Source organism: Sinocyclocheilus grahami, unplaced genomic scaffold, assembly GCF_001515645.1.
Source record: "Sinocyclocheilus grahami isolate Dianchi unplaced genomic scaffold, SAMN03320097.WGS_v1.1 scaffold682.1, whole genome shotgun sequence".
In the NCBI taxonomy this organism is placed as follows: domain Eukaryota; kingdom Metazoa; phylum Chordata; class Actinopteri; order Cypriniformes; family Cyprinidae; genus Sinocyclocheilus; species Sinocyclocheilus grahami.
Window position 1 is genome coordinate 325400 of NW_015505861.1, and position 14122 is coordinate 339521.

Here is a 14122-nt window from a genome sequence, read left to right on the forward strand (position 1 = left end):
ATATAGCCTGTGCGAAAAAACTGTTCTTGTGCCTGGCTGTTCTGGTGGTCAGTGCTCTGTAGCGCCGACCAGAAGGCAACAGTTCGATGTTCTTTACACTAAGAAAAATGGTTCTTTTAGGAACTGGGGAACCAAAAAAGGTTCTTCTACACTCTTAAAAATAAAGGTGCTTCAAAAGGTTCTTCAAGCGATGCCATAGAAGAACCATTTTTGGTTCCACAAAGAACCATTCAGTCAAAGGTTCTTTAAAGAACCTTTGACTGAATGGTTCTTTGTGGAACCAAAAATGGTTCTTCTATGGCATCGCTTGAAGAACCTTTTGAAGCACCTTTATTTTTAAGAGTGTATGGCATCTCTGCAAAACCCCTCTTATGGAACGTTTATTTTTTATGAATGTATTGCAAACTTTGTTTGTTTGAGAATTTTCTGTTTGTGTTAGAAGAGTAGTTTTTATTGCTTTCACATTCGTCTGTAATTTCAAGGCCTAACAAGTCAAGGTTTTGTTGGAATATCAATGAGATGCAATATGGAGGATTTTACAATCTCTTGTGGCATTCTGCAAATTCTACTTAAAGGGATGGTACACCCAAAAATGATCATTCAGTCATCATTCACGCACCCTCATGTCATTGCAAACCTATTTGGAAGAAGGATTGCAGTCAAACACTTTTGGTTCCCATTGACCTCCATTGTATTTTTATCCATACAATGCAAGTCTATGGAAACCAGAGCTGTTTAGTTAACAACATTCTTCAAAATCTCTTCTTTTGTATCCAGCAGAAGAAAGAAATTCATACAGGTTTGTAATGACATGAGGCCGAGTAAATTACGACAGAATTTTCCTTAAATTAAACTATCGCTTTAAGTATCTTTTATGATGATTTATATCTTATATTCAGAGTTATTAGTTGCTTGTCTTTGACATAGTCATCTTATTACCAGAGTCTGCTGGTGCTGGTTAGTCACAGCTCTCTAATGCAGTTTTGAATCCTGGATTTTGTTTGTGTGTGTGTTGATACATTAATACAGTAAGTGGTTGGTCTTGTAGAACAGTGTCTATGAGGTTAATACGTCATTAATGATGAGATGTTGGCGTGAGATCTAGAGATATTGCCACATTTATATGTCAACAGGAAATCGTGCTATGAGAACTTGATTGATTGCCCGATTGCTACCCAAAGAATTACAGAGGAAACATTGAAAATAATGTACATTAAATATAATATCTTAGTTTATATTCAGTTTGTTGTCTTGATGAAAGGCACCTGGCCCAAACAATTATTTTATCTTATAAGTGATTATTCCAAAATAATGTATTATGGTTGCTTTATTATTTATAGTTGAATATTTCTTTGAACTGGAAAGGCCAGACATAATGAAATTCAGCTACGTTGTGCAAGTCTACAATTCACGTCATAAAGTATTAAAGACAAAAGATTGAGTCTTCTTGTCATGCCTTTGAAGTTCTCTGAGTAGTAACTGAGTGAGTTCCACCCATGTGTGCAGTCAACATGACTAGCGTGGTCTCAGCGCTCTTCTACCTGAGGCTGCAGACAGAAAGAGGGAGGCGCTGTGAGTCGTGAGGGAGGAGGGCACGTCGACAGCGAGGTGACTCACTCAGCACTTTGTCTAATGCATTTCCTGACACCCGTCAAAGTGAGCTCACAGGCACTGCCTTGCCACATGCTCACCAATAGTGCACGAAACACCATCGCTGCAACAATGGGACTATGCTACTCAGAGAAAAGGAGAAAGTTTGGTGTGCTAAAAAGCTGGACAGAGGTGAGTTAGTGCAAGGTTTTGTGGGATTTTTGAACAAATTCTGGCTTTGCTCTGGGTTTTAATGCTGAAGCAACTGATTTCATCTGTGTTATTGGAAATTGGTTGTCCTCTTTTGTTTAAGCGAACAAAAGAGCAATTGGGTTGTTTTGACCCAGCTAGCATTTAACCCAACCGCTGGGTCAAAACAGCCCAATTGCTGGGTTTGTCCCTATTTTACCCAGCACTGGGTTGTATTTAACCCAACATTTTTTAGAGTGTACACTCTAAAAAATGCTGGGTTGTTTTAACCCAACTTTGGGTCAAATATGGACTAACCCAACTTTTGGGTTAAAAATGTAATTGAAAAACAAACCGTTGGGTTAGTCCATATTTGACTCAAAGTTGGGTTTAAACAACCCAGCATTTTTTTAGAGTGTAAGGTTAAATTTAAATAATTGATACTATTAATTTATGTTTGCAAATATACATTTATTTACAATCTTTTAGAATGACATCCTGTACTATAAAATAGATATTATATTTTATAATAATTTATTATGAGGGTTAAATTGAAATAATTAATTGAGACCATTCATTTATTAAAATTATTGAAAAACAATTTCTACTTTTAAAATGGTATCCTGTACTATAAAATGTGTATTATGTTTTATTAAAAAAAATAATTAAAATACATTTAAAAATTTGTCTTTGTTAAATAATTGTTTTTAGTTATATAAGTATTTTTAGATTTGAACTACTAAAACATCTAGACTTGTTTACCTCAGTTCAACAGTGTCTGGTTCTAGTATAATATCAGCTGAAGTGCACTTAAACATTGCATTTATGCATTTAACAGAAGCTTTCATCCAATGCAACTTGCAAGACATATATTTTAGAAATTTTGCATTCCCTGGGCAAAAAAATAAAATTGCTTCATTGAGTAAAAATAGGCTGTTGCAAAACCATGTCTATAGCTTCCCAGTAGAACAACATATTGCGGAAATACAGCTTATAGGAACAGATATGTCACTTGGTATTAAATGTGGAGGATGTGCAGGACTGATTAATAATTTTAGCATTTGTGTGTGAGTTGACTGCATGTTACTTCTGTCTGGCTGGGGGTTTTTTACATGCAAACATTCATGAGAATTTGCTCAGATATAATGATTAAATAAATAAATAAATACTAGAGACCAAAAACCGTAAAGGAATTATAACTAAAGTTGCTTGTAGCAATTGCATATAAATTTAAATAAATAGAAATTGTTGGTTCAGCAAGTAAAAAAGCAGTGGATGTGGAGTGTAAAGACAGGAGAGAGAGAGAAAGATAGACAGAGAGAAGGAGGGTGAAAGGGAGACTGAAAATAACCGAAAGAGAAAAAAGACTCAGTGTTGGAAACACACAGTATGGCAAATGCAGCAGATCCCGTGGAATTCTGTCTGGATCTCTCCCGGCGGTTGCTGTTTATCCGAGCCTGGCTGGGATGTGACAGGGAACGCAGAGGGATGAGATGAGGAGAGACGGTGTGGAGCTGCTGGAGTTAGTGCTGCGCTTTAGTTTGAGCTGAAGCGAGATTAGAGGAGTTCAGGGTTTAGGCTTCTAACAGAAGACTCCAACATGCCTGAAGTCAACTATTTGCTCTCGGTGTCCTGGGGTTACATTAAGGTGTTTGTTTGTGAGAGAGTTATTCACTGGCACACATTATTTGCCATGTATTGGACGTTTAATTTGGATGTTGCTTGAGTTTCTTGCATTGCTTGGTTAAAATATAATACGAGAACTGGCAAATCATGCAATGAGAAGTTTAGAAATATTGATACTGTATAAAGACTTGTCTTGTTTGTGTGTTTTAGTTCAAGAGGATGTTGAATCGGGAACTGACACATCTGTCTGAGATGAGTCGCTCTGGAAACCAGGTGTCTGAGTTCATCTCCAACACATTCTTAGGTGAGTCTGAATATTCTTTTCATTATCTTCATAACTCTTGTACGAAAGCATATTACATGGTGACTGATAGTTCCTTTGTAAACCCTTATTCTAGAAATAGAACATTCATTTTATTGCTTATATGAATAGAATAGAATAGAACCATAGGCGGAGTGTGTGTAAGGCTGGCCACGGGGGCAAAAATGCCACTAAATTGGACAAAAATGCGTTATATAACTATCAATTTCTAATGTTTTAATTAAATTGTAATCACATTAAATACAAATTCAGTGCCACTAAACATATTTTATTAGCCTACATGACACCCATGTCTGGTTCTTGCCTAAAAAGACAGGTTTATGATGTTTGTATTTAATAGATTTGGCTGCTTTTAGCCTTACCATGGTGTTGGTTCACCCTCCGCCTATGAATATAACTTATGAATATTCAATATATACTAAGTATTCAATGTATTTCATGTACTTAAACCCTAGTTAATGTGAGCTCATAAAAGCATAATGCATAATATGGGCTGTTTAAAAGTTTGGGGTCAGTAGTTTTTTTTTTATTATTATTAATTGATACTTTTATTAAGCAAGGATGCAATACATTTTGTTTGTAAAAGTGAAGAGAGTAAAGACACAATATTTATAAGGTTATCAAAGATTTCTATTTAAATAAATGCTGTTCTTTTGAAAAATGTATCACTATTATAACTGTTTTCAACATCGATAATAATAATAAATGTTCCTTGAGCATCAAATCAGCATATTAGAATGATTTCTGAAGGATCATGTGACACTGAAGACTGGAGTAATGATGCTGAAAATTCAGCTTTGCATCACAGAAATAAATTACACCTTAAATTATAATACAATAGAAAACAGTTATTTTAAATTGCAATAATATTTCAAAATTGTTCTATTTTTAGCATGTTTTTGATTAAATAAATGCATCCTTTGTGAGCATGAGAGACTTTTTCAACAACAATATGCAATACTAAAAACCACATTAACCTAGAAAAATAGATATGAGACAAGATCGATTGATTGTTTCCAAAATCCCACAGTGTTTTTCCTACAGTATACAGTGTTTCTTTTAGTGGGCTAAACTGAGAAACCAAAACATCTTGAGAAGCCATACTTCAGATGGTGATAATGATAAAAGGTTGTGGATAAAGAGGTTGTCTAGCTCCTCCATGAAAACACTGATATCTAGAAAGAGGGGGTTTGATGATTGCTGAATGTCTGTGGTTCGCCTGCACCTCTGTTATTCAAACCAGTCTGATCTGGTCTGGCATCTACACAGCAAGAGAGTGTGTGTGTGTGTGAGAGAGGAATGCTGAAACTATAGTCTGCGTCAGATGCCACAGGGTCACTGTACTCCCCTAACCCTGCCGTTCAGAGCCCTACAGCCTACACACTTACTCACAGAGTCATCAGCGGGGAGATTTTCAGACAGACACTCTTAACATGCAGCGTTAGCGAGATAGTCTCACTCTCTTCGTCGTGAGAAACAGAGATGTTTAGAAAGAGTAGAAAGAATGTGTGGTTTTGAGGGACGTCACTGGAGAAAAAAAATCAAGATATCGCTCTTTCATCTCAGGAGACTTGTATAGTTTTTTCATGCTAGTGTTTAAGATGTTTCTCTTAAATGAGCTCAGAAAAAAATAACATTAGATACAACTGAGTTGGATTGTCACCAGCATATACTTAAGAAAAATGATACGTTGGAAAAGCAAAATACTCTAATTTGTTACAGTCAATTTATTAGTTTTTCGTAAATTTTATTTATGGTTTGGTTCAAACCTTTAATTTTGATGTAATATCAAAATTGTTTGTTTTTTCAAAGACAAAAGCACTCATACAAAGATTATTTATTGTAAAGACCATAATTAAGTAGTATATTTTCTTTAGACATGAGCCAAAATGTTACTTAACGTAGGTCAGTATAATACTTTTTTGCTTTTTATAACTTAATTTCACCAAATTTATATTTAGTTTAGTTCATACCTTAAATTTTTGTATTTATCAAAAATATATATTTTTCCAAAAAACCAAATCATTCATACAAAGTAAAAAGATTATTTATTATAAAGACCATAATTACGTAATATATTTTCTTTAGACATGAGCCAAAATGTTACTTAATGTAGGTCAATATAACACTTTTTTGCATTTTATAACTTAATTTCATCAAATTTATATTTAGCTTAGTTCATTCAAAAATATTTATTTTTCCGAAAACCAAATCATTCATACAAAGTAAAAAGATTATTTATTATAAAGACCATAATTACGTAATATATTTTCTTTAGACATGAGCCAAAATGTTACTTAATGTAGGTCAATATAACACTTTTTTGCATTTTATAACTTAATTTCATCAAATTTATATTTAGCTTAGTTCATTCAAAAATATTTATTTTTCCGAAAACCAAATCATTCATACAAAGTAAAAAGATTATTTATTATAAAGACCATAATTCCATAATATACTTTAGGCATAAGCCAAAATGTTACTTAATATAGGCCAATATAATACTTTTTTTTTGGTGTGCTTTTTATAACTTAATTTCACCATAACCGAATGCTAAATTACCTATAACATGAAAGTAGAATTTTTACTTAAGATAAAACTAAAAACATTTTGTTAGTCAATGTTTAATAAATAAAGGCAACTTTAAAATACCTTATGTTTATTGTGATGTCTTTTTTTAAATATGCATCATATTTTCTGTTATGTACTAACAAAAAAAATGCACGATAATTTCTACAGTCAATAAAGCTAGCAAATATGTTCAAGAGAAAACACTATTTAAACAAAATTGTTCTTTAGCAATTTAATTTTCTACGGGGAGTTTTATTTGCTTTTAGACAAACTGAACAAAACAAGTTTAATCTTTTTCATTTAATTTTGCCATTTCATCTTGTTTCGGTGCATATTTAGTTATCATATTCCCATCAAACTGCTTAACTTGCATAACCAGTAAGACTATGTCAGCCAGCTTTTCCAGAAAGACCATGGCTGTGCTGGTCCAGCTATACAGTACCAACATAAACCAGCCTGGACCATCAATCTAAGCTTTTCTTTTCATCAGGGAATACTTAGCTGTAGCATAAACTGTTGAACTTGACAGAAAGGTTCTTGTAGGTGACTTTCACTAACATTGAACTTCATTTTGCTGACTTGAACTCACTCAGTGAGTCTGTAAAGTCATGGTATCTGTTGTGAATTGAGTGTGCGAGTGCTGAAATGAACAATCACGGGACGAAACCTTTCCCCCTGTAGATAAACAGAATGAACTGGAGATCCCATCGCCCACTCCAAAATCGCGGGACAGAAAGAGGAGGCAGCAGCAGCTGATGACTCAGATCAGCGGGGTGAGGAAGGTCACGCACGGCCCTGGTTTGCCCAGCAGCTGCAGTACGGCCCGCTTCGGCGTGAAAACAGATTTGGAGGACTTGCTCTCAAAGGTATAGTCGTATGTTACAGACCACCTGTTGCATGAAAATTGTGCACTTTTGTTGAGTTTGTACCATAATTGGACATATATCCTCTCTTGCCTTTTGTAGGACTTGGAGGACATTAACAAGTGGGGTCTGAACATCTTTAAAGTTTCAGAGCACTCTCACCATCGGCCGCTGACCTGCATCATGTACGCCATCTTTCAGGTTAGTGCGCAAAACTAAAATCCCATCTCACATGTCCAGAGATGTGTTTTTAAAAATTAAATGCAACTAAAGCATTTTTTTTCTGTAGGAGAGAGATTTAATGAAGACATTTAGGATCCCAGTGGAGACCTTTGTAACATACATGATGACCCTTGAAGATCACTACCACGCAGACGTAGCCTATCACAACAGTCTACACGCGGCTGATGTGGCCCAGTCCACACACATCCTGCTTTCCACACCTGCACTGGATGTAAGAAACTCCTTTATGTGACCCTGGAGCACAAAACCAGTCATAAGGGTCAATTTTTCAAAAAATCTGTATTATACATCATCATCATTTGAAAATCTGGAATCTGAGGGTGCAAAAAAATCTAAATATTGAGAAAATCGCCTTTAAAGTTGTGCAAATGAAGTTCTTAGCAATGCATATTACTAATCAAAAATTAAGTTTTGATATTTACAAAATATCTTCATGGAACATGATCTTTACTTAATATCCTAATGATTTTTGGCATAAAAGAAAAATCTGTAATTTTGACCCATACAATGTATTTTTGGCTATTGCTACAAATATACCCCAGCGACTTAACACTGCTTTTGTGCTCCAGGGTCACATATGTCTTATAAATGTAGTTATAATGTAGTAAAGCTTTATTTATATAGCACCTTTTTAAACAGTTTGCAAAGTGTTTTTAAAAAACACATATTTATGAAAACAAAATTAGAAAGTAAAATAGAAATAAAAAATGTTTCACAACTGCATATAACAAAATAAGAGAATAAATGAAAAAATCAAATTCAAATGCTTAACAAAATAAGAGAATTCAATTTAAATGTATAAAAATGAGATCAAATTTAAATAAGCAAAAAAATTAAATGCATAAACAAAACAACAGAATAAAATAGATATAAATTAAATGTTTTTAATTTAAATGAAAGTGAAAATAGGAGAATAAAGTAGAAATAAAAGAATTTAAAATTAAAATACAAGATAAGAGATTAAAATACAAATAAATGAAAAAATGAAAATGCATAAAAATAAGAGAATAGAATTTAAATAACAAAACAATGTATAAACAAAATAATAGAACATGGTTATAAACCAAAAAAATGTATACAAAACAAAATAAGAGAATAAAACAGAAACATGTTTTTAATTAAATGCTGTTTCCTTCCACATTTCCACAGTCATAGCTGTTTCTGAACCCTTTGAACTGATTTTTCTGACGCATGATCCCTCTAATCTCTAAACAGCGTTCAGTGTTTTGTCTGCAACTCATTTTTGCGTTGTCTTCTTTTAACGCAAAAAATAAACTTGAAAAGACAAGCTGGTTTTATCTGCTAAATATTTAGTTTCAGTGGCAAAAAGAGTCAACTGTTGTGTTACAATGCTTAAACTGTGTGCAACATGCTTTACTCAGTTCAATGCATTGGGGAAAGTTGATCTTTCTCTATTATTATCCACAGGAGGTCTTTACAGACCTGGAGGTCCTTGCCGCTATCTTTGCAGCAGCCATCCATGACGTGGACCACCCAGGGGTCTCAAACCAGTTCCTAATTAATACCAGTGAGTGTGTTTTTATCGACATACTGAAGACTATGTATGTTTATGGATCCAAACTGTTGCAGTTATTGAAACGCAAACCATATGATAGAACAAAGCCTCAATGTTATGACTGTTTCATGTCTCTCATAAACATCATTGCTGTCTTTACTGCAGACTCCGAGCTGGCGCTCATGTACAATGATGAGTCTGTTCTGGAGAACCATCACCTAGCGGTTGGTTTCAAGCTCTTGCAAGGGGAAAACTGTGATATCTTCCAAAACCTCTCCAAGAAGCAGCGACAGACTCTCAGGAAAATGGTCATTGATATGGTAGGCATCTTTACGCTTTTAGTGTTCACACAACTCACACAGAAGTTACTTTCAAACCAAGCAGCTTTCTGTTGGTCAAAGTGGCAAATTCGAACACGAGAAAAATCTGTGTGGGCAACTTATTCACCCTCACACGAATCTCCCAATTATGCGTATTTGAAATTTCGTTGAGTAGGAGTGTTTGTTTCAAAATCTGAAGCATTTTCTCACATAGTTTGGTTCATTGACTGTAGGCATAGATCAACATAGCAATTGTGCTCGAATTCATACCAAAATAATTGGTCTGAGATTGCCTGAACTCTGGAGAGGACTGTTTGTGCTGAAAAATGCTGCTTAGGCTTACTGGAAATACGCAGCTCTACCTAAATTTCTGCAAAACTCAATAAACGTACCTATACTTACGAATCGCTGGAGTTTCCAGTTGAAATAAACACTAGAGGCAGTAAAACGCAGACAACTTTTATTCATTTTCACACAAATTATGATTTACAGAGCCAAAGTTTTGTTTCAGAAAGCCTAATTTTTCGCACAATTCCTTGCACAATATTATGTTATGACTTCAAAACAATTTTAACATGCTGCGAGACTTGAAAACTGATACTTTTGAATGTTAGCATCACATATACAGCTTCATATGTATGGGTTTTCAAATGCACTTGTGAGGTGAACCACTCCGGTACGAATCCTGTGAAACTATGGTTTGACAAAACTATGGAAGCCCGTTTCCGCCACTGAATAAAAAATCAAACAAGGTAATTGCGACTTTTTATCTCGCAATTCTGACTTTTTTTTTCTGAGTTCATATCTTGCAATTCGGACTTTATAACACACAATTGCGAGTTATAAAATCAAAATTTCGAGTTATAAAGTCAGAATTACGAGTATATATAAACTCGCAATTCTGACATAAGTCGCAATTGTGAGAAATAAAGTCAGAATTGCGAAATTGTAAAATCAGTGCCCAGTGGAGATAAAAGTCACAATTCTGAGGTTTTTTTTCTCACAATTGCGAGTTAGTCAAAATTGCGAGTTATAAAGTCAGAATTGCAAGTTTATATCTCGCAATTCTGACTTTATAACTCGCAATTTTGACTTTATAAATCACAATTGTGAGTTTTTATCATGCAATTCTGACTTTATAACTTGCAAAAAAAAAAAGTCAGAATTGCGAGTTTATGTCACACAATTCTGAGAAAAAAAGTCAGAATTATGAGATAAAAAGTCGCAATTACATTGTTTTATTTTTTATTCAGTGGCGGAAACGGGCTTCCATACAAAACAGCTCAAACTCGTGTAGAAGGAAGTTAATATATGAATGCATTTTTATATCACTTTTTCTTTTATTAACACTATCAGATAGGTTTAGGGTTTGGTTTGGTGTATGGGGCATGTTATTTTCCAACATGATAGAGAATGACCTTTTAGCAGCACTTCCCAGACATTTGAAATCTGAACCCCCGCAATACATGCCTGTACCAATGTAATGAAAACGTGGCCACGGTCACATATATGCGTAAACAGACCATAAAAGCCAAAAATCTACAGAAAGCAAATGATCTACAGCACCCTAAGTTTCCAAATCTTTCCATAGGTACTAGCAACAGACATGTCCAAGCACATGAGCTTACTGGCTGACTTGAAGACAATGGTCGAGACCAAGAAGGTGACCAGTTCAGGAGAGTTGCTTCTTGATAACTATACAGACAGGATACAGGTGAGTGCTGGCTTGTGTCCTCAACAACATATGTTTCTTCACTACTTGTTCCTCAAGTCAATATCATTCAATGTCCTGTCTCACAATGTCCACAGGTCTTACGAAATATGGTTCACTGTGCCGATCTCAGCAATCCCACCAAGCCATTAGATCTGTACCGGCAATGGACGGACCGCATTATGGAAGAGTTCTTTCACCAGGGTGACCGAGAGAGAGAGCGAGGCATGGAGATCAGCCCGATGTGTGACAAACATACCGCTTCAGTGGAGAAGTCTCAGGTGGGAGTCCAAAGGATCCTTCACATTTAAGTCATTCCTTGTGGAACAAGAAGTACACTTTAGCATACTTTAGTGTACTTACGGAAATAAAATACTTTAAAGGAGTATACTTAAGTGTAAAATGAATGTAATGTTTTCGAACACTTAATTGCATGGTATTTGTCAATTCAAATATATTAGAATTTATAGCTTTAAATGTATAACTTAAAAGTGTTTTTTGACCCACTTAAGTAGAACTTAAGTATATCTTAATATGCAATTTCAAAATTCTGAAACCCTTGAAATATGGTTTAAGTGTACTGCTGAATGTATTGACAAGCATTTATGGTAAAATAAAATTTACTTTAATATCATTTCTATTTAAACTTGTATGTCAGGTAGTTAAATGTATTTGCAATTACACATTTGTAATAATGAAGTTGCAATTTAGTACATTTAACTAGTTAAATGTTTAATTAAAATACTTCTTTAGTGTGTCAGTCAACAAATCAAAATAAGTGTACTTCTCTAAAACATGAAAAAGATTAATAAAACAATGATTTAAAATGCACTTTAAAGTAAAACTTTACTTTAAACGTTTTCTTTTTACAAGCATACTTAAGTGTGTAAAGGAACAGTGGCCTTATTTTATCTGCAGGCGCATTGTTTTTAAATATATACTTTTTAAGAATTTAAAATTGTTCAAAAATATACTTCAAATTTGAAGCACACTACAGGTGCACATGTAATGCAATTAAGTGCACTGTTTAGTTTACAAAGGATTGGTCAAGTCGAGCAGTTTCTAGAAGGAACTTACCATGTGGTTTTTTGTTTTCCTTTTAGGTTGGTTTTATTGATTACATCGTGCATCCACTATGGGAGACCTGGGCGGACCTGGTGCATCCAGATGCGCAGGATATCTTGGACACTTTAGAAGAGAACAGGAACTGGTACCACAGCATGATACCACAGAGTCCCTCCCCTCCCTTCTTTGAAAAGGGAACTGATGGGGGAGACAAGTTTCAGTTCGAGTTGGAGGTTGAGGAAGCCAAGCAGGATACCGAGAACCTGTTAGAAACAGACTGTGTAGAGATAGTGACGCATTCGCCTTCATCCGTCGAGACGTAGCACCTCACTACAATGGCTGTCATGTTGGCCAAATTTGATGACCGAGCAAAGTGGAGGAACGTTATTCTCCTGCTACCTGAGAATCCCTCAGAATACCACTGTGTTTTTGGGACTCTGCCGTTGTTTCAGAGCCAAAACAGGGAGTGAGCCTACACAATCTAGTTGGAATTTGCAAGAATCCATTCAAGTTGGACATTGCCAGAATGGACAGACGGGCAGCCGTACCAAAAGTGCCATAAACTGGATTTTCTTAATCAGACATTACAGTCTGATCTGAATGTTGGAGTGGGTTTCTGTGAAGGAGAAATGCTGACCCTCTTATAAGAGGGGTTTGTACTACATTGTCAAAGTGACTTTTTTTGTAAAAAGAACAACAACAAAAAAAAATAAAGCCCTATTCATTTCTCTTTATGTGTTTCATTTCTTAGAATCTAATCTTTTAAAATTCACAGAAGAAAGTCAACAATAAACCTCAATTACACAATCACTGATGTCAAACAATGTGGTTCCTCCTGATGTACTGTATGTTCTCACTGGTCAGGAACGGGATGTGGCGAACGTGCACAATATGTGTAATAATATGCACTTTTGCTTACCATTTGTGGTAATGCATTTTATGTGTTAATGCATTTAATAATGGAGGGCTATTATTCACAGAAGCTTGACCCAAGTCGAAATTACGATTACGATATAAAGCTGTACCTGCAAAACTTTTGCCTTTTTTACTCATGTTTGTCATTGTGAAGCCAATGATGAACATGCACACTCTAGAACAACTGTGATTTCACTGGTGGAATCACTGCAATCTCTATTATTATTATATTTATTACTATTATATACTATCATTTTTTTAGTATTAAACCTCTGTTAAAGTTGAGTTGCACATTTCCTATTTGTCAAAAAAAAAAGAGATAAAACAGAGAAATAAATGAAAATGTTTTGGTCTGTAATTGTTGCTGTATTTCTTATGCATACTCTAGGGTCAGATATAGAATTTTATTTTTCATGGTAACAGTCCTGCACATACTACAAACCATATGTGGTATGTAACAGTGCGCCAACAGCATATAATTATGCAATCAGGTAATTTTGCTTTAGTAGTTCATTCAGATAAGTGTTTTCCACCTGGCTGTGAGATACAATGTTTGAGCTATCAGGCTCTGTTAATATATAATTGTTTATGTATTTTGGATTTTTGTTAATATGTGTTCATTCAAAACTAGCAGTGGCTTAAAAACTCCTTGGAACAAAAGTATCAAAAGTGTATTTGCCCCTAAAACAAAACGAAATCCAAGGGATTAAGGCACACTAATGGCACACTATTGCATTAAAGGGGTCATATGATGCGATTTCAGTTTTTCCTTTCTCTTTGGAGTGTTACAAGCTCTTGGTGCATAAAGAAGATCTGTAAAGTTGCAAAGACTAAAGTCTCAAATCCAAAGAGATATTCTTTATAAAAGTTAAGAGTCAGCCACGCCTACCTAAAACGGCTCGTTCTAACACACCCCCACATGTCTACATCACTATGTGGGAAGATTTGCATAACGCCGCCCAAATGTTCACGCTTAACTTTTATTCTTGCTGTAGTATTGTTGCCGTAGCCGCCATGTCGTGAAGGCACTGTGTGATTCGTTGTAAAAGTGAAACTACTTTGTTTGGTCTTCCAAAAGAGGACGATATCCGCTTCGTCATGCCTGGAGCTGATCTGTGCTGGTCGCTGAGGAAATACATCAACTTCGCACGGTGGATCGCCGACAACAATAATGTACAGTATGTGGAAAAT

The 14122-nt window shown here is 35.0% G+C and overlaps 1 protein-coding gene across 1 annotated transcript in view; it reads left to right on the top strand.

Moving 5' to 3' along the window:
- LOC107559365 (cAMP-specific 3',5'-cyclic phosphodiesterase 4B-like) overlaps positions 1-12719 on the top strand; it is a 62666-nt gene extending 49947 nt beyond the window's left edge. Inside the window, exons 8-16 of the mRNA XM_016243151.1 lie at positions 3616-3709; positions 6980-7164; positions 7264-7362; positions 7451-7615; positions 8833-8932; positions 9086-9240; positions 10832-10954; positions 11050-11232; positions 12055-12719. Coding sequence (XP_016098637.1) covers positions 3616-3709; positions 6980-7164; positions 7264-7362; positions 7451-7615; positions 8833-8932; positions 9086-9240; positions 10832-10954; positions 11050-11232; positions 12055-12339 — 1389 coding nt within the window. The 3' untranslated portion in view covers positions 12340-12719. The remainder of the gene's footprint in view (positions 1-3615; positions 3710-6979; positions 7165-7263; positions 7363-7450; positions 7616-8832; positions 8933-9085; positions 9241-10831; positions 10955-11049; positions 11233-12054) is intronic.
- The last annotated feature ends 1403 nt before the right edge of the window (positions 12720-14122 follow it).